The 21,230-nt window shown below is 37.1% G+C and overlaps 1 protein-coding gene across 1 annotated transcript in view; it reads left to right on the top strand.

The window, feature by feature from the left end:
• The window catches only part of LOC308534731 (testis-specific gene 10 protein-like), a gene marked incomplete at both ends in the record, with an annotated part of 32,156 nt that extends 11,030 nt beyond the window's left edge, over positions 1 to 21,126 (top strand). The window contains 10 exon segments of the mRNA XM_081113292.1: positions 3,184 to 3,338; positions 3,948 to 4,003; positions 5,425 to 5,593; positions 7,578 to 7,688; positions 10,021 to 10,179; positions 14,782 to 14,991; positions 18,203 to 18,405; positions 20,716 to 20,820; positions 20,976 to 21,087; positions 21,091 to 21,126. Coding sequence (XP_080969418.1) covers positions 3,184 to 3,338; positions 3,948 to 4,003; positions 5,425 to 5,593; positions 7,578 to 7,688; positions 10,021 to 10,179; positions 14,782 to 14,991; positions 18,203 to 18,405; positions 20,716 to 20,820; positions 20,976 to 21,087; positions 21,091 to 21,126 — 1,316 coding nt within the window.
• Between the last annotated feature and the right edge of the window lie 104 nt (positions 21,127 to 21,230).

Genomic DNA, 21,230 nt, shown 5'->3' on the forward strand with positions numbered 1-21,230 from the left:
AGTGGCTCAGCCTCCCCAGTTACCTGGGGTGGACACTCTTGGTGCACTCTTGGTGCCTTGGTTGTTGTAGGATCACTGGGAGGAATTGACCTCCAGGCCAATTGGCTGTGGGAAGCAGCTGTGTCTGAAGTGGGAGAATGGTCCCCCTCTGACCACTGGGTACAGTGGCTCCTGGATCTAAGGAGGTGCTAATTCAGCCCCTGCCTGAGGCCACACAGCCAGAGCCGCCACGAAGAGGCTCAGCTGTGAAGCAATGCACGCCGCTGCGGGGCCTTGGGCCTTCTCTTGGAAGTTCCGGGTCTGCTTGGCTGGGCTGTAGTTAGGTACATTCATATGCAAAAGCCTCTGCCGCAGCCTGGGTGGGGCGGCGTCTCAGGGAGTCAAAAGGGCGGAGAAAACAGCTATGGTGATTCTCCGCGCCCGGAGTTGCGCGTCTCAGTGTCCCGGTAACGGCTGCAAGCACCTCTGAGGGAAATCCGCCCTCAAGTTCGCCCGCTGCCGCCTGACAGAGCAGCCTCTCCCCGTATGAGTCCTGGGTCCCCAGAGACTTCCCAGAACCGGAGTTCAGAGCAGTTGGGAGCTTGTGATTCAAAAAGACAGCCGCGTCCTCAGGTGCCACCCCCTTTCCGCGCGCGCGAGCCGCAGCCGTACCTCTGCACTCAGCCTCCGCAGCTCCTCTGGCTCTCAGCGTGCTTTTCTTTTCTTCTAGTTGTAGAAATTACACTCAGCCAGCCTTCCTGTTGTTCTGGGCGGTGTTTGCTCCGTCCTTTGGGATATTTCTCAATTGTTGTGGGAGGCGACTATTTCCCGGTGTTTATCTATGCCGCCATCTTAGTTTCTCTAAAAGAGCCCATTTCAAAGCAGAGGGAACATTTAAGAGGATCCAGGATTGAGTAAGAAGAAGCCAAAGAAGTAGACCCATGAGTGAGTGTTATTTTGGGAACATGAGAGCAAAGTGTTTTAAAAAGGAGGGTAGTGTCAATTAACAGATGCTTTTGAGAAGCAAAGTAAGACAAGGTTGAAAAGATGTTGATTGGATTTGGCACGTTGGAGGTTTTGGTAACACCCACAAAGTTTAGATAGAGTGTTGGATGTGGAAGGTGGAAAAGGCTGAGGAATGACTGGGAAGTGAGGAAGTAGAGAAAGGAGAGAGTAGAGTCTCTTAAAAAGTTTGGCTACTAAGAGTGGCAGAAAAATGGGGCGTAACCCGAGTGGTATGTAAGATTGAGGATTTTGTTTTTTAAAAGCTAGGAAGTACTAGAGCTGTTTCAGAGCTTTCATTTATGTATTTATCTTATGCCAGTGGGAATGAACTCAGATATCTGAACACTCAAAACATGTGGTTTGCCTGAAAGATAGTACTGCCCGGAAAAGGGAATTGATATAGTCTCGGGTACTCTATAGATCATCCTCTTGGCATATGATACTGCCTCTCTTAGTGCTGCACTGGATGGCCATGGACAGGGATTAGCTTAGAGGTCCAATCTAGCAGAGCTTCCCTGGTAGAGCTCTAGACCAGTGGTTCTAAGCTTCGGTGTGTGTTAGAATTCCTGGAGAGCTAGTACAGACCACTGAGCCGGGCTCCTGGAGGAGGACATGGACAAGGCTTTTGTATCTTTACCGTTTTGCTCAAGTGGTTCTCAAGCTTTGTTGTGCATTAGAATCATGTGGGAGGGGTGCTTGTTAAAACATAATTGCTCTATCAAAACGACAATGCGTTATCATCTCACACCTGTCAGAATGGCTACCATCAACAAATCAACAAACGACAAGTGCTGGAGAGGATGCGGAGAAAAGGGAACACTCCTGCACTGCTGGTGGGAATGCAGACTGGTGCACCCACTATGGAAGACAGTATGGAGTTTTTTCAAAAAGTTAAAAATGGAACGCCCATTGGACCCCGTGATCCCACTTCTAGGAATATATCCCAAGAAACCAGAAACACCAATCAGAAAGGATATATGCACCCCTATGTTTATAGAAGCACAATTTACCATAGCAAAGATCTGGAAACAGCCTAAGTGCCCATCAGCAGATGAATTGATTAGAAAACTGTGGTACATCTACACAATGGAATACTATGCTGCTGCTGCTGCAAAAAAAATTCTTACCATTTGCAACAGAATGGATGGAACTGGAGAGCATTATGCTAAGTAAAATAAGCCAGTCAATGAAAGAAAAATACCACATGATTTCACTCATTTATGGATAATAAAGACCATTATAAACTGATGAACAAAAATAGATACAGAGGCAGAGCAGCATCGAACAGACTGTCAAACTACAGTGGGAAGGATGGGGAGGGTTGGGGGGGCGGGAGGGTGGGATAAGAGATCAACCAAAGGACTTGTATGCATGCATATAAGCATAACCAATGGACATAAGACATTGGAGGGTAGGGGAGGCTGGGGGAATGTCCGGGGGGTGGGGGGGGAGGAGACATATGTAATACTCTTTGTAATACTTTAAGCAATAAAACAAAAAAAAAAAAATAATTGCTCTGCCCACTCAGAATTTGTCATTCAGTGGGTCTGGGTTCCCAGATGATGCTGATGCTGCTGGTTGAGAAAACACAGCTTGAAAACCACTAAATGATGTACTATAATGTAAGCCTTCGGCATGGACATTGGCTTGCCAGTGTTTTCACAAATCGAATTAGACGTCCTGGGTGATTTTCTTTTTTCTAGGACTTTTTAGAAAAAAATCAGAAATATTTAGAAAATCAGAATATTAGACAAGATTTGATTCTGAAGATAACCTAATTGAATATTTTATTAAGCTCTATTAGTTACCACCTTATATGCAGCAGTGATTCTAGTGTAGAGGGGAGGGGAAGTTAGGGGGGGAGTGGTGTTTTAGTATTCCACCCAACTTCATCCTATACTCTCCTCTCCTGCCACACATGTAAATCTACTTTAATAATTTGAAATATAGAGCTTTCCTTTGCTATTCTTATTCAAATGTGTTAATTGTGCTTTTACATTTATGAGTCATTTAGAATTTCCTAATTCATCTTAGTTTTTAATTACTAACAATAAAAGCCATGTTTTTATTTGGAATACAGTACTTATTTGTAGTCATTGAATATAATATAGCAGAACTTACTTTGAAAAATATTTCAATCTGCTTGAACAGGAAAGAATGATCTTCATTTAAAATATGCTTTTATGATTACATATTTAGATAATTTTACAAGGCGAAGTTTTGCCCGGCAAGAAGAAATTAGCACTCTTGGTGCAACCTTCAATGATCTGGCTAAAGAAAAGGAATGCCCACGTGCACGGTCGGATAAAAAATCCGAGAATATTGCATCCCGTGGAGAGAATTTGACACTGAAAGTATGTCCTGAGAGCTGTGGTTTAAAAGAAATGTTTGCACTTGAATCTTAATCAAATAATAGGGTTCTCTCAAATGTTTTTTTTCTAGAGAGCTGAAACAAAATCTGATTTTGAAATATTTCAGGGTAGTCTTAAGAAATATGTGTTATTTCTCCCATCAGTTTGTGATTAACAGTCACTGACAATAACTAATGCAAATATCAAAATGAGAAACATGATAATAAAGCAGCGAGACTGATTTCTTTTTAAAGCACACCAGAACTTATACCTCCAGGTAGCCACCATGGGAGTCAATATGTTTATTCTATTAAAACTGCCTTTGTGGTTGTGTTCAGAACTAGATGCACATTTCACAGCGTCCTTAGCCACTGACCATATAGACCATATAGAGTTGGTAAAAAAGCTGGATGATCATCTCCATCCCTCGGTTTTTGTTGTTCAAACAACATAAAAGGTGTACCAAAAAGGCAGAGAAATGTTGATACCCCTTTCTAGCTCAGAAACTGATTCTGAAGGCAATTCCAGCACTGTTTTCTGTAAATGCTTTAAACTGAAATAACAGTTTAAGATAGATATTTTTTTTTATTTCATTTTATATTACTTTTCAAGGAAAAGGCCATTTCAGGCATGAAGAATATTATCCCTGAGACAAAACAGGCATCAAGGTAAACCACTTATTCAGTAAGAATTTGGATACTTAATTTTGCTCTAGGCAAAAGGTAGTAAAAAACAAGGGGTTTAGTGTTATGTATAGAGTTTGTAAGTTTCTAATATTGGAAGGAAGCCTAAGTATGTGTAGGGAAGTAAAGGATATGGTGTTTGCCAAGGAACGGGAAGGAAAGCACATTCGAGGTAGAAAGGATAGCAAAGAACCATAAAGAACCTCAGATAATGTCCAGGAACCTCTTGAATGACAAACAGGTGAGTGTTGGAACCCAAAGTGTGAGGAGATGTGAGGGAGGAAAGGCCTGTGTTACAGACAAAGGAGTCTTGACTTTCTCCTTTGGGAAATAAGAATTCATGCAAGAATTTAGAGGAGATTTTTGCATTAGAAAGATTACCCAGGCTGAAGAATGATGATAGATTGGGGTTGGGAATGGGGAGATGGGTAAGGTGCTTGCAAGGAAGAAAACCTAGGAAAGTGCCAGGTTTTGGGCTGGGAATGAATACTGGACATGTAGAAAGTATGGGAAAAGATGATTTTCCTCTGAATTACAAGACACCTGTAGATATGTCTTAGAAGCAGTTAAATATGAGTCTGGAGTCTAAGGAAGAGGCTGAGGCTGGAGATAATGATTTCAGAGTCATCTGGGTATAGATGGGTTTTGGAGCCATGGATATGAATAGTATTTGTCTGAATGAAGGTTAGAGTAAGAAGAATCAGAAGGCTAAGAGTTAAGCCAGCGGTGGGCAAACTATGGCCCGCGGGCCGGATCCGGCCCGTTTGAAATGAATAAAACTAAAAAAAAGAAAAAAAAAGAAAAAAGACTGTACCCTTTTATGTAATGATGTTTACTTTGAATTTGTATTAGTTCACACAAACACTCCATCCATGCTTTTGTTCCGGCCCTCCCGTCCAGTTTAAGAACCCATTGTGGCCCTTGAGTCAAAAAGTTTGCCCACCCCTGACTCAGAACTATTAAGTTTTAAGAGGGCAGTGGAAGAGGAACCTGCAAAGGAGACTAAGCTATGGCATCTAGAAGTAGGATGTAAGCTTTCTTATATTTGAATGTCATAAGTTTTTATTTTATTTTTATTTTTTTAATTTATTGCTTAAAGTATTACAAAGGGTATTACATATGTGTCCATTTTATCCCCCCGCCCTAGTGAATGTCATAAGTTTTTAAATACTTAGCTAATCATTGACTATTATGTATATTTAGCATCCTCTTTTTCATTGTGAAATGTTGGCAAACATAGAGAAACTCCAATGCACTATCTTTGCCGTATTTATTCCTATAAATTTAAATGTTTAAAACTTTTTCAAATGTTTTCTTGCTAATTGTCCCTCTTCTGTCATGTGAGAATTTGTTGTTCTGTTTTGGTAAAATGTCTCCTCTTATGTACTATCTGATTCGTGCAATAGGCAGTCTACTGAAGTGCTAATTAAGCGTAAACAAGACATTTCCAGGATGCGCCGCCAGTTGGATGAAACAAAACATGAACTGGCTCAGATTGCCAGGAAAAGAGAGATTTTGGCTCGTAAGAATGACAATCTCCAAGAACAGTTTTCTAAAGCTAAAAAAGAAAACAAGGTATATTTGTTCCTAGTATCTTTTTCTCCAAGAAAATATATATTTCTTCTGAGGCTCGGTTCTCCTTTCATTCTGTAGAAAAGCTCAGGCTTTGAAACCAGCCATTTTTGACCTTTATTACACAGCATGCCACATAATTTCTAAATGAGATTCTCAGACACAAAGTGTTAAATATTAAGGAAAAGAGGGAACAGGAGATATAATAGATTTGTATTAAACCTTAGAAGTACTCAACAAATGAAGATAAAAATCTTAAGAAACTTTTGAGAAAATCATAGATTTATTTGATAGACTATTATTCTGTCTGAGTGCATGAACTATGCCACATTTTTTGGTTCTCTTTAGCACTAATTCTTTTCAGGAAAATTTCTTCTATAATTAATTACTTCCTCTCTAAGCCAATGCACTTTATCCACAGTTCTCATTTCCAGTATCATTATTTTAATTGACCACTAAAAGTGGTCAATTTTTATTTGAAAGCTTCCTTCCCTTCTGAAAATTCTTCAGTCCCAATTATTTCCCCAGTTTGCTATCACTCTCAATATGTTTAGTTTGCATCATAAAAGTCTGTGTTTTTTATTTTTTAAGTATATTTTTATGGATTTCAGAGAGGAAAGGAGAGGGAGAGAGAGAGAGAGATATGGAAACATCAATGATGAGAGAGAATCATTGATCCGCTGCCACCCACATGCCCCACACTGGGGATTGAGTCCACAACTGGGGCATGTGCCCTGACCAGGAATCGAACCATGACCTCCTGGTTCCTAGGGAGGCAGTAGAGTGGGAAGTTTAAGACTCACATGAGTTTGAATCCCCTTGCCTCATTTAACTTCTCTGAATCTCAGTATATCATATGTAAAAATGGAGAGTAAATAAGAATATGTATAGAAAGCACTTATTAGAGAGTCCAGCATAACCAGTTGATAAATATTTTGTAGGCTCTTGTTAGCTTACTATAGTATTATAATCACTTTCTTGCTTTAACATTTTATAAACATTTTTTGTAATCAGAACAAAATTAGTATCATAACAAGTTTCATATGTTCAAGAGTACTTTTTTCTTTTGTTTGGGTCATAGGCCCAGGGTAGAAGATGGATCCCTCTGTAGACCACAGATTGAGAACCTATATCACAGATTTGGAAAACAGAAACCTTAAAAAATGTCACCCTCAATACCACGATTTTTAACAAATTGGGATGATGTATTTTTAGTATTTTATCCTGATTTTTCTTCACTAATTATAGATGGATATTTTTCTTTGTATTAAAAATTATTCCCAACATTTTTCATAGAGATGTAATGTTCTTTATAGCTATGCCATTAGGTAGATACTATTATTTACTGCATCATTAACTTAATGTGAAAAAATATTGTTAATATAACAAACAATGCCTAATGAACATTCCTTTCCATTAAATTTTATTAGATTTAATTGCAAGCTGAATCAAAACTTATGAAGTTTTTTTTAATTGGACATTTTCAAATGTAATGAATATGCAATTATCCATCTCCCATCTTCAACAAAAAGCAATATATTTGACTTTCTTGTTTTTATTAATATTTCAAAATGTCTCTCGAGATATCACCAGATAGCAGATCACAGATTTGCTTTTTATAAATTTGTGTTTACTCCAATGATACATGGAAATGTCCATTCCTTGTATAACAGAATAGCTTTAAATCCTTGCTAATTTGATAGATAAAATACTATTTCATTGTCTTAATTAGATTACTAGTACGTTTTTAAGCTTTTTAAAGTATTATCCTCTTGAGCTTCCTTTTTGTGAATTATCTGTTTGGGTTCTTTGCCCATTTACTGTTTGGACTCATATTTTCTCACTTTTTATATGAGCTTTATATAGCAGATATATTAACACTAACTTTTCATATTATGATTATTTTAAAATTTATTTATGATGTATTTGATATAGAGCTATTTTTAAAAAGTTTTTTTTGTAAAATCCAGCTGTCTTTTTTTCATAGGCACTGTCTAAACAATTGAATGATACACATAATGAACTTAATGATATAAAACAGAAGGTCCAAGATACTAATTTGGAGGTTAACAAGCTAAAAAATACATTAAAGTCTGAAGTACGTATATATTTTTTCCCTCTTTGCTAATGATACCCCATGAGTTTTCACTAAACTTATTGATCAGTTCTACTCATGGGGAGAGCTGAATCGAGCCTTCCTTTAATGCATACCATATTTTAGTGTTGACAATGATGGGTTGACAATTACGGGTTAACTGTATATGTCCAGAAAGAAGCAAAGACATCTTGAAAGAGAAGTGGAGAAGACCAAAAAGCAGTTTCACTTTTTCTATGTTGTTGCCTATCTTGGACCCCAGACTGCTCTGGCTGCTTTGAACAGATACAAAGAAAGGGTAAAATATGGCTTCTTAGTTGCCACAAGGAAGGCGCACTAAATGGTTAAAGGGCAGGGGAGACATTTTATGGCAATTATTTTTCATCACTTGAACTTTGAACCTATATCACCTAGTCACAAAACTAAATTTAATATAAAATGAGTTCCTATCTTTGAGGAATCCTAGTTGTTATTGGGGAGACTGTACATCCATACCTAATTACATAAAGTTATAAGGCCATTTTAAGAAAATGACCTAAATAATAAGTGCTACAGAAACTTAAAGAGAGTAAAGATAGATATGGGTTAAATTTAGTTTATGTATATTGTACCATGTACCTCCCAAGTACCTACTCTGTATACAACTGCAATTTTAAGTAAAATGGAAAATACAGGTCCCTACTGGCACATTTGGAGTATCTGAATCTTGAAAGCCAAACAGTAGTTTGGCTTGTTAACATATTAACTAACAGTCTTCACAGTAGTCAAGGTACATCAGGTCACAAGGTGGTGACATTAACTGACTTTCAGCCAGACTCATGATTTATTATATTTGTGAGAATTTAAATCTGTTTTGAAAGCCTTACAGAGTGGGATGTTGTTTGGTTATTTTATTTAGACCACTGTTTTTGATCGGGGAATGCACTGTTTATTAACCGGTAGGAAAGGAGATCCAGTGCCTTTTAAATTAATTACCAAAGTTATAAAATACTTTTTAGAATTGGCCAAACCATACTACTAAAATATGTTTTTAAATATAGCTTCAAAATGATTACTCAACATAGTATATTATTTGTGGAGTTGTTTTCTTCTAGAAATAAAATCCTACTTTAGTCAAGATGACATGTTAGAACTTTTAAGGTTTTAAAAATGTGATTCTATATCCAATATATACCTGGATGTATATTTATGGATTGTGTTTATTGACATAGGTTTGATATTGTACTTCTGAGCTATTTAAGGCAAGTTATTAGAATAGTGAGTAAAAGTGGATCATAGAACAGTCCATGATGAAGAAAATTAAGGCTGGGGTACTGAATTAAACGTAGGATTCAGACAGGAGATGCACTAAGTCAAGAGAATTATCAGAAGTTGATGCTTAACATAACCAATGGACATGAGACACTGGGGGGTAGGGGAGGCCAGGGGATTGTCAAGGGCGGGGGAAAAAAAAGAGGAGACATATGTAATAATCTTTGTAATACTTTAAGCAATAAAAAAAAAAAAGAAAAAAAAAGAAGTTAATGCTTAAGATATGCAAGCAGTCAGAAACTCTGTAGCCAGTACAACTCATAAAGTTGTCAGGAACAAGGGAACAGATAGATACAAATGGCCAGGCCAAGGCAGAAGCAAATATAAGAACACTAGAGGCCTGATTAACAAATTTGTGCACAGGTAGAGTCTGGCCGGCCTGCCCTGATGGGGGCCATCAGGCTGGGCTGGCAGGGGGGCGGGGACATGGGAGGTTGGCCCACTGGGCCAGCCAGGGGTGGAGCTGCAGGAGGTCAGCCAGCCCCGCCCCCGATCAGGGTTGGGGGAGCCAATGGGAGCCCCTGATCAGGCCCATTGGTCGTTCTGGTCATTCCGTCATTCTGGTTGCTTGGCTTTTGTATAGAGAGAGATTCATTGAGGTCCTGATTCATCAGATCCTGATCCCATTCCCTTTTGTTAATTACAGGAGGACCAGTTTTCTAAATTGAGAGGGTAGGTAGGTGGGATTGCTCAAGGTCATGATTCTCATGGCAAGTAAATTCCCAATAACCTGGCAAATAATGTTTAATTATATATTGAACATTTTACATCTTTTTAAAATATTTTTTTATTGATTTCAGAGAGGAAGGGAAAGAGAGACAGAAACATCAGTGATGAGAGAGAATCGTTGATTGGCTACCTTCTGCACTCCCCCGACTGGGGACCAAGCCTGCAACCCAGGCATGTGCCCTGACTGGGAATCGAACTGTTGACCTCCTGGTTCATAGGTTGATGCTCAATCACTGAACAACCTGGCCGGGCCATTTTATATCTTTTAAAGTAATACCTAAGATTTGCTTTTCAGGAATGTGAGAACTGGCAAAAGATGGGCCAAGTCCAAAAAGCCAATGAAGATGCTGAAAACTTGGAAAATAAGGCTGAGCAAGCAGAGGCAGATAACAATACCTTCAACTTAGAACTTATCTCTAAAAAGGTAGATACCCTCCATAGAGAGGTCGAGCAGGTGAGTTTGGGAAAATGTGCTTGTAGTACATCTTGCATCACATTTAAGAGTTTTGTTTGGCTTTCCATAAATTAAATATATAAGCAAACACTTAATATGACTTAAGTATACTGTGAATGTAGCCTGATAACTGTTCTTGTACCCACTCTGGTTCTCCTGTAATCTACCACCTGCCCTACAACGAGAACAATCTGTAGTACGTATTAAAATTAGTAACTATTTCAAACATTCCAAAAAAAGTGCAAAAACAGGTAATATAAAACACATGCTTCTGCCCTCCTCTCAAGCTTAAGGATGCTACATTTTTCCTTATTTGCTTCAAGTCTCTCTTTATTTAAAGAAACAAAACATTACAAGATCCAACTCCTCATCTTTCCCCTTCTCCTTCCCTCACAGTTAGTGTGTATAAGGTTCCTGTCAGTTGTAGAACTCCTTTGCATATGTTTATACTTTTCTACATATCTATCACCCACAGGTAATGAATAATATATGCTTTAAGTTTTTAAAAAGTGATAAAATACTATAGCAATCCATTTGCAACTTGCATTTTTTTGCTCAATATTATAATTTTGAAGTTTATTTTGATACAGTGTACATCTAAACAATTGCATCTATATTCACTGTATAAATATTTCTTTTTAAAATGTATTATATTGAAGGAAATGTCAGATTCCTCTTTTATGAATTTTCTCTCAATTTTCTGGAACACATTTTCTTAAACTCTCCTATTTTTCCATTGAGTTGTTTATCTTTTCATACTGATTTAAAAGAACTATACATATTCTTTATAATAATCCTTTTAAAGACATTAACAGTTATCTTCTCCTTTTCACTGTGCTTGCAATATAAATAGAAGCTTTAAGTTCTTGTGCTGCTGGAATTAGTCAACGTTTTACCCTATGTCTTCTTTAAAAAATTCTTACTATCCCAAGACCAGAAGGATATTTTCTTACATTATCATATAAAAGTTCTGAAAGTATGTGAAATTTTGCCCTTCACATTTAAATCTTTAATTTACTTGAGATTGATTTTGTATATAGTTTATCTCTATTATGGCTGTAGTTTTTTCCTGATTGCTGAGTATAAACCATGCATCTTTGTGTGTGTGTGTGTTTGCGTGCGCGTGCTTCTTTTTTTAAATTTATTTTTATTGTTGACACTATTCCAGCTGTCCCTATCTCCGCCCCTGCCCCCGTTGCCCACCTCCATCTCCTCTGGCCATCACCACACTGTTGTTTGTCTATGGGTTATGCATGTTTTTTGACAAATCCCTTTACCTTCTTTCATCTAATCCGCCCAGCCCCATCCTCCTGACAGCTTTAAGACTGTTCCATGTATCCATGCCTCTGTTTCTATTTTGTTCATAAGTTGTGAGATCATACATTTGTCTTTCTCTGACTAATATTTCACTTAGCATACCGATCTCCAGGTCCATCCATGCTGTCACAAAAGGTAAGACTTCCTCTTTTATGGCTGCATAGTTTTCCCTGGTGTAAATGTACCAGAGCTTTTTTTATCCACTGATTTATTGATGGGCATGTGGGCTGTTTCCAGATCTTGGCTATTGTAGATAATGCTGCTATGAACATTGGGGTACATATACTCTTTCATATTGGTGTTTGAGTAGATTATATTCCCAGAAGTGGGATCACTGTGTCAAAAGGCAGTACCATTTTTAAAGTTTGAGGAAACTCCATATTGTTTTCCACAGTGGCTGGACCAGTCTGCATTCCCACCAACAGTGCACTACGGTTCTTTTTTCTCCACATCCTCGCCAGCACTTGTCATTTGTTGATTTGTTGATTCTGGCAGACGTGAGGTGACATCTCATTGTGGTTTTAATTTGCATTTCTCTAGTGATTAGTGATGTTGAGCATTTTTTCATGTCTCTTGGCCATCTGTATTTCCTCTTTGGAGAAGTGTCCACTTAGGTCCTTTACCCATTTTTTAAATTGATTGCCTTCCTGGTGTTGAGTTGTAGAAGTTCTTTATGTATTTGGACTTCTACAGCTGAACACTAGGAAGTCCTTTATCACATGTCCCATTGGCAAAATGTTTTCCCATATAGTGGGTTCCCCTTTCAATTTGTTGAGGGTTGCTTTTGCTGTGCAGAAGCTTTTTAGTTCAATATAGTCCCACTTGTTTATTATTTCCCTTGCTCAGTGAGACATATCAGCAAAAACATTGCTATGAAAGATGTCTGATATTTTACTGCCAATGTTTTCTTCTAGAATTTATATGGTTTCATAACTAACATTTAAGTCTTATCCATCCTGAGCTTATTCTTTGTGTACGGTGTAAGTTGGTAGTCTAGTTTCATTTTTATGCATGTGCCTAATTTTCCCAACAATTATTGATGAAATTGTCTTTACCCCATTGTATGCTCTTGCCTCCTTTTTCAAATATTAGTTGATCATAAAGGCATGGGTTGATTTCTGGGCTCTCTGTTCTGTTCCATTCATCTATATGCCTGTTCTGATGCCTGTACTAGGCTGCTTTTTTGAATTCTAGCCCAAATATTTATTAACATTTTAATCATAGTTTCCATATATTTATTCTCTGTGTTTTGATCTTTTAGTTTATTCTTCCCTCTTAAGCTCTATTAGTCTGTTCTTAGATATATTCATTAATTTTTCACCTTTATGACTACTTTTTCTTTCTTTCTAGAAGTACTATTTGAGTTCTTCATATCTACTTTCCAATTTTTCTTTAATGTCTTTTAAACTGTTTTTTTTTTAAAGTCTTCACTGAGGATATTTTTCCATTGATTTTTAGAGAGAGTGGAAGAGAGAGACAGAGAGAAATATCGATCTGAGAGAAATACATCGATTGGTTGCCTCCTGCCGAGCCTTGATCAGGGCCTGGGCCGGGGAGGAGCCTGCAACCGAGTTATGTGCCCTGGACTGGAATCCAACCCAGGAACCTTCAGTTCTCAGACCAACGCTCTATCCACTGAGCTAGGGCTTTTCAACGTTTAAGCATGTTCATTTGCTTCCTGCTCTGGGTTAGTTTTCTCATTTTGGGCATGTGAGAATTTTTCTTCCTTGCAAGCACATTTATGAATTACAAAAATAATATTTTGTTTTATTTTTATCTTAGCCTTTAAGAGAAGGTTTTCTTCTTAATCAACTAACTTACTTAGAACTGGAAACATACAGAGGAATCTTTTCAAAACACAAAACTGATTGCATCACCTCCTTCTTTTAAGACCTTTCAGTGGATAAACACCTCATTTTTAGAGTAGCTTTCTGTCTTGTAAGTTTTGTATACCTTTTCAGTTGTATCCCCTATCACTCTTCCCAGACTAACCTTGTCTCTGTTCTTGGAGTATGTCATTTCCCCTCTCTCTACACACTCCCTCCAAAGCTTTGCACTTAGCATTCCTGACTTGAAAAGTGGCTCCCCCCCCAGTGCACACGGTATATGGTATATCTACTCACCTTTCAGATCTCATTCAGCTCAACTGCCATTTACTCAGGAAAACCTTTTCTGACTTCCCTGCCTCTCTCAGTTTAGGTCACTTTCCTTTCTTTATACACGTTTTGCTCTAGAAGTAGTTGCTTAATATGGATTAATATATTCACCTGTGTGATTATTTGATTGATGCATGCCTCCTTCATTGTCTGAAAGTTTTATGAGCGCAGAGATCATTTTGCTTACCCATTGGATATGCATTTAGGCACATTTACTGGAACACAATATATTCAATAAATAAAGAATGGATGGATAAATGGGTGGGTGGGTAAATGGATGAATAGAAAATTATTTTAAGAATGAGTGAGAAATAGAGTGAGTGAGGCAGGAAGGGAAGGGAAAGGTAGGAGTGAATTGTGACCAAATAATTTATTCCAGGAGAAATTTTTTTTGAGCATAAAAGGAGTTGTAAAAGCAGGAAAATGTCTTTATTTGCTTCTCAGTTTTGTTCTTCACATAATAGCAAATACTTCTCCGTAGGTGACAGTGTACCTTACACAGACTTTTTATTTTCCTCTGAAAAGGAGGTAATTATCTTGAATGTTTGAAAGTGTTTCTATAACTTGAATCTCATATTACCATTTTAAAAACATACTCTTACTTTTCATAATATGGATATGTTTTTAATTTATATTTGCCCAGAGTCTTTTTTCCTTGGTATTATTAAGTACTAGAGTGGTATCAGTCCTCATTTTATGATATTATAGCTGATATCAACATGCTTTTCAAGAATTAGAAAATGAGTATTGTGTATGAAATAGTGGCAAATGTTTTGTCACTTTGTTTTTAAAAACAACAATAATATTTATATTACAGAATAATTGAGACTGGCAAATATAGACAGAACTGTAGACCAAACATGTATATATCTCTACCAACTTTGGGACTGAAACTTTTAAATGGGAAAAGTTATTTCCAAGTATGACAGTTGATCACTTTACTCCTAGATTTTATATAGAGAAATGTGAAACCTCAAATTATGTTTCCCATAGTGTTTTGGACATGTATTACTACCTATATCATCTAAAATTCCTTATACTCTAAGTGTAGGTTCATTTAAAAATTGCCCCATTTTGTGTTTCATATCAGAGTCTTTTTCCAAGTTAAAAAATAATGTGGTTTTTGTAGCACTTGAATGCAGAAAGGTCTTACAAGTCCCAGATTTGTACCTTACATAAGTCTCTTGTGAAGATGGAAGAGGAGCTTCAGAAGGTTCAGTTAGAAAAGGTGTCTGCCCTTGCAGACTTGTCTTCCACAAGGGAACTTTGTATTAAACTTGACTCAAGCAAAGAAATTCTTAATCGACAGCTGGTTGCCAAAGATCAAGAAATTGAAATGGTATGTAATGCATTAAAATTTTTTTCATATTTCTGTTACTATAAAATTATTATAAGTTTAGAAAGCAAGTTTTTAAAAATAAAATATTACATCAAGCCATGCCTTTCATCTTTAGATTCTATTTTTTAAGTCCAAGAGATTAATTTGACAGCTGTATTCGAACAATTCAAGTACAAAACAGAAATCCTCCTTTGAATATTTAATTTTATATTTACTTTTAGCCAGAAGAATTATAAAACACATTTACATACCAATCAGCTAAGAACTCATGAGGTTGAGGTTTATCCAGCTAAGTTATAACTTTAATGACATTCTTTTAAGCTAAATTTATTTACTAATTGGGTTCTTTTGAACTATAATTCAGTTGATTATATCTACATGTCCCTGAAATTGTGCTTGCTGCTGTGAATATGCTGTGACTGTAACCTGCAAAAGATACAGGCTCCTGCCCTCAAGGAACTTTTAGTATTGACATGCAAGTAATTTGGGATGAAAGTTATACTAATAAATACTTGAGGTTTCAGACAGGGAGTTCCTATTTAGCCTGTGGCTGTTGGAAGGAGTTCACAAGGAAGTGCTAAGGAATGTAGAAGAGATGAGGCATTTCCTTCAGAGGGAACAACAACATAGGGAATATATGGAGGTAAAAAGGAATTCTTCAGTGAATAGTAAGTAATTTTCCATGCCAGTGTCGCATGCCTCGGAGGAAATGGCTGGAGATGCATCTAGACCAGTGGTTCTCAACCTTCTGGCTCTTTAAATGCAGTTCCTCATGTTGTGACCCAACCATAAAATTATTTTCGTTGCTACTTCATAACTGTAATGTTGCTACTGTTATGAATTGTAATGTAAATATCTGATATGCAGTATGGTCTTAGGCAACCTCTGTGAAAAGGTCCTTCGACCGCCATAGTGGTCGCGACCCACAGGTTGAGAACCACTGATCTAGAGAGATAAATGGAGACCAGATCCTAAAGGAATATATATATATATATATATATACACACACACACACAAGTTGCATAGTGTAATTGAAGCATCAACAAATTTTGGTCACATTAACATTTCTGTTATTATCAAATCCTATTGAAATTTTAGTTTTGTTAGTCTACTGTTCGTTAGGAGGATATGTGGCATTTGAGAATCATGTTGCTGGTTCCTGTCAGAATGCATTGTTAATATTTTATTAATGAAGCATATGCCAGTATTGTCAAACTCACCTTAAATTATTTTTTATTTCAGCAAGAACATTTTTTTAGCAATAACATTTTAATGATGAAAATAACTCATGAATAGATATTCACTGTAAAAATTCAAATGCTATTCCTTAATTTTTCTTTAAAAACACTTTTTACCTGGCATTTTCAAATGGGAAAAGTAATGCATTTTATAATAACTGAAACACATATTATTTTTTAGTTTTCATCCTTCATTTTTTAAATAATAGCTATCCTAATGGGTAAGCTGTCAGGCTAATTCTCATTGTATTTTAAAATGCTTCTGGCATACATTTTTTGCCTTGAAAATCTATATATGTTTATCCCTATAATTTATAATTTTCAGGGCAGAGACCATCATACTTATCTTTGTATTTCTTTAGCTATACTATGCATGTAGGAGCACAAATACTTTTTACAAAAATTTATTGGGGTGACATTGTTTATTAAAATTTTATAGGTTTTCTGTATACTTTGAGAGTTTTTTTTATCATAAATTCATACTGGATTTTATAAAAAGCTTTTTATGCATCTCTTGATAAGATCATGTTGTTTTTAATCCTTCATTTTATTTATGTGGTATATCACGTTTATTGATTTGAGGATATTGTACCAACCTTGCATTCCTAGTATAACTCCCACTTGATAATGTTTTATGATTTTTTAGTATATTGATGAGTTCAGTTTGCTAATATTTTTTTTTTAAATTATTAGTCTCTAACACGTTGGTGTTCTGTTAAAAGTCCAAGATCTAAAGCGAGCGTTTCTTTTTTTTTTTTTTTTTAATATATTTTATTGATTTTTTACAGAGAGGAAGGGATAGTGATAGAGAGTTAGAAACATCAATGAGAGAGAAACATCGATCAGCTGCCTCCTGCACATCTCCTACTGGGGATGTGCCCACAACCCAGGTACATGCCCTTGACCGGAATCGAACCCGGGACCCTTGAGTCCGCAGGCCGACGCTCTATCCACTGAGCCAAACCGGTTTTGGCAAGAATGTATATTCTGTTGCTTTGTGGTAAAATGTTCTAAAGATATCAATTAAATCTATCTGATCTAGTGTGTCATTTAAGGTGTCGGTTTCCTTGTTGATTTTCTATCTGCAAAATTTATCCATTGTATTGTTAGATATCATTTTCTAGTCTAGAAACTTCTTTTTGTATCTACCTTCCCTCCCCCCAATAATTTAATTTTTATTAAATTCTTTATTCTTAGACTTTTATCTTTTCACATTTTACTTTTTAAGTGCATATATAATTTATTATAATGTGCATTATGAGGTAATTGTAGGGGTGTTTTTAAAATAAATAGTAATCTCTGGTTTACTTCCTTTTGAAGAAACTTTGGCTTACAGAATGTATTCCAGGTTCAAGATAACCTTCGAAAAATGAAGCTTTCCATGGGTTTATGCAAGAGAGAGAATGTGTAATCACCTCTTATCTTCCTTAACAATGGAGTACAATGGCATTTCATAAGGTGTTAGGTGTTTGTAACTCGCCTCAGTACAAAGTAGTAGTCACAGTATTACCATGTCAGTCTTACAGAAGTCTATAATAATAAAAGCGTAATATGCTAATTAGACCAGATGAAGCCGGGGCTGTGAGGGAAGGCGGGGGGGGGGGGGGGGGCAGAGGGAATCTCAGGTCCTGGGTGCCAGAGGGAAGCCACTGACGGCAGCAGGGGAAGGAAGGCCTACTCTTGCACGAATTTCGTTCATCTGGCCTCTAGTATATAAAAAAATACCAGTGCTGGAAATGGAAATTGTTTGTAGTTTGGGATTAATAACTCATTACTTATTAATGAATTTTCTGATAAAAGAGTTGGGGAAAGTGATACTGTGTGTGTATATCTGGTAAGGAGGACAATATTTCTAATCAAAAAATTAAAAGGGGTTGTTAGTTTATAACAGAATACAGAAATTTTATAAGTCTGATAATCGATCAGTTAAGTGAATGAATGGGAGTAAGTATAGATGTATTCCTATTGTACAGATGGAGAGTGAGTTAGATCATGCTCATTCTGAACTAGAACTCCTCAGGAGTCAGATGACAAATGAGAGAATCTCCATACAGAATCTAGAAGCTTTGCTGGTGACCAATCAAGACAAAGAATATCAGTCTCAGATAGCACTTCAAGAAAAAGAATCTGAAATTCAGCTTCTTAAAGAACACCTTTGTTTGGCAGAAAATAAAATGTGAGTTTGTTCATGATATAATAACAAAGTTATATATCTTTAATTTTTGGTACTTTATAGATTAGTAGAATTTTAAAGCTGGAATTTACACAATTTAATAAAGCATCCATAATCTGCCATTAATTAAACTAAAGATCAGAAATACTGTGATTTGACTAAGATTTAGTACTTATTTACATTATATGTTTAGCTAAATTTATTTAAATTTAAGTTTGACCATCTCTGTTGATTATTTCCAATAGAGCTTTGGCTATAATAGAATGTCTGATCTAAAAATATTGCCTTTAGGAAATATTATAACCAGATTAGACACAAAAACACTTTTGAAACCAGAAATTGTTTTCTATTTATGGACCCACCTGATATTGCTAACTAACCTTTCCATTTGTCACACAGTCTTTCCTTATGTACCTATCCTTGTACATACTAAGTACCTGGAAGAATTCCTGCATTCACTAAATATTGAAGAGTTCCCTTAGAGCAGTGGTTCTCAACCTTCTGGCCCTTTAAATACAGTTCCTCATGTTGTGACCCAACCATAAAATTATTTTCGTTGCTACTTCATAACTATAATGTTGCTGTTATGAATTGTAATGTAAATATCTGATATGCAGGATGGTCTTAGGCGACCCCTGTGAAAGGGTCGTTTGACTGCCAAAGGGCTCGCCACCCACAGGTTGAGAACCGCTGGCTTAGAGCATTGATTTTGGTTTTAGTTATTTTCTTTTATTGAATTTATTGGGGTGACATGGTTAACAAAAATATACAGGTTTCAGGTGCACAATTCTATCACACATAATTTGTACTCTCTATTGTGTGTTCACCACCCTAAGTCAAGTCTCTGTCAATCACTGTTTATCGCCCCCTATACTTTCTTCCACCTACCCCCACCCCAGCCACCTCTCCCAGGCAATCACCACACTTTTGTGGATGCCCTTTGGGCTGCTGCTGCTTTAGAATCCCTGGCACCGTTAGCCGCTTACTCCATGACCCTGGCTGGAAGTTTGGGTAGAAATGCCTGCCTGGATAGTGAATGTTCTGTTATTAAAATTGGTCACCTCTCACAAAAAGTTGGAGACTTTTAGTCCCTGGTCTTATCTATCTCATCTATAACACTTTTTCATCCAGACTCACCTCTGCCTTTCTGTCTGAGTTGGGACCTGGGGGAGGACAGGAATCAGCTCATAGGAGCCCCTGACTAAGCAAAATCTGCAAAGCCAAAGCCAGTTTTCCTCAGAAACTGTTTTCAGGTATAGCAGCTGTCACTGAATCATTCTTTTTAGTCAGTGCAGCTGGGTTGTTGTGGTATCTTCAATGGGTTATGCAAAACCACTTTCTCAAGCTGGTAGGTGGAACTCTGCCTTAGTGAAGTATGCCAAAACTTCACCTTAAAGGGTACATTCTATTTTAGACTGGCTGATAAGTCATATCACTTAGAACTGGTAAACATGATCAACTTTTGTGTTGGTAGCCTCTAAGTTTAGATATTAGCAGTCTAGAATGCAGTCCTGGGAGTGAGCAGAAAGGATAGAGCGTTCTGTATAAGCAGCATTAATCTCCATCATTATCTTCCTAAAGATAGTGTGCCTTGTTACAGGGGTGTGTGGCATTGTTTAGTCCTAAAGAAGATCCTGTTACATTGAAGAGAGTGTGTACAGGTATATAAAACACTTGGTTCGCCGAAACCAGTTTGGCTCAGTGGATAGAGCGTCGGCCTGCGGACTGAAGGGTCCCAGGTTTGATTCCGGTCAAGGGCATGTACCTGGGTTGCGGGCACTTCCCCAGTGGGAAATGTGCAGGAGGCAGCTGATCGATGTTTCTCTCTCATCGATGTTTCTAGCTCTCTATTCCTCTCCCTTCCTCTCTGTAAAAAATCAATAAAATATATTTTTTTTAAAAAACAAAAAAAACCACTTGGTTCATTTAATATATATATATAACATCATAATAGTCATGGTGCTAACAAATTCCAGTTTTGATTGGTTGTACAATTTGCATATAATACTTCAAAGTACTTTTATAAAAATTAATTTGCAGTGAATAAATAATCTAGGTAGATAATAGATAATATTACTTAATGTAAACACAGGGAAACTGATATAGAGGAGTTTTAACTGATTGAATGTGACTGACTCAGCTTAAGCTTTCCAAATAGGCTACTTTGTGCAGTTAGTACATCTAAAATTGGCAATACCTCCACAAACACTACAATTTGGCTTGGATCCAGAAGAGAAAACGTTGCCACTATGGTTCAGGGTACCCTAGGAGTCCCGGGCATATTTTAAGTCAGTCTTACATTCTTTTACACAGGGCCATCCAGAGCAGAGATGTGGCCCAGTTCAGGAATGTTGTCACGCAACTGGAAGCCGACTTAGACATCACCAAAAGACAGCTAGGGACCGAGCGCTTTGAATGGTAAGCTCTGCAATATTTCACCTGAGAAGCATTGCTTCTTAGATAACAACAGACAATCCCGTGAGGGTTGAATTGATCTTCGGTTTTACCACAGTATTGGGAATGTCTCTGAATAGGAAGTTTAAAAACTTCTATTTTAAACTTTTTTATGTTAGGGAGAGAGCTGTGCAAGAACTCCGCTGCCAGAATTACTCCCTCAGTGCTTATCGTTTGAGCCCTACAATAAAGCCAAATACAAAATGCCCTTCACCGGAACGTGACCACCACTGATCTGACCGAGGCCTGGAGCGATCACTAGAAGAGTGAGTGGTTTAAAGATCCGTTCTGTGGGGAGCATATAGCAGTATATACAGTGAGTATTTCACTGTGTGAAGGAAACTCAACAACAGTCTATCATGAATGGTACTATT

Source organism: Myotis nattereri (genome assembly GCF_964212035.1).
Source record: "Myotis nattereri genome assembly, chromosome: 18".
NCBI lineage: Eukaryota > Metazoa > Chordata > Mammalia > Chiroptera > Vespertilionidae > Myotis > Myotis nattereri.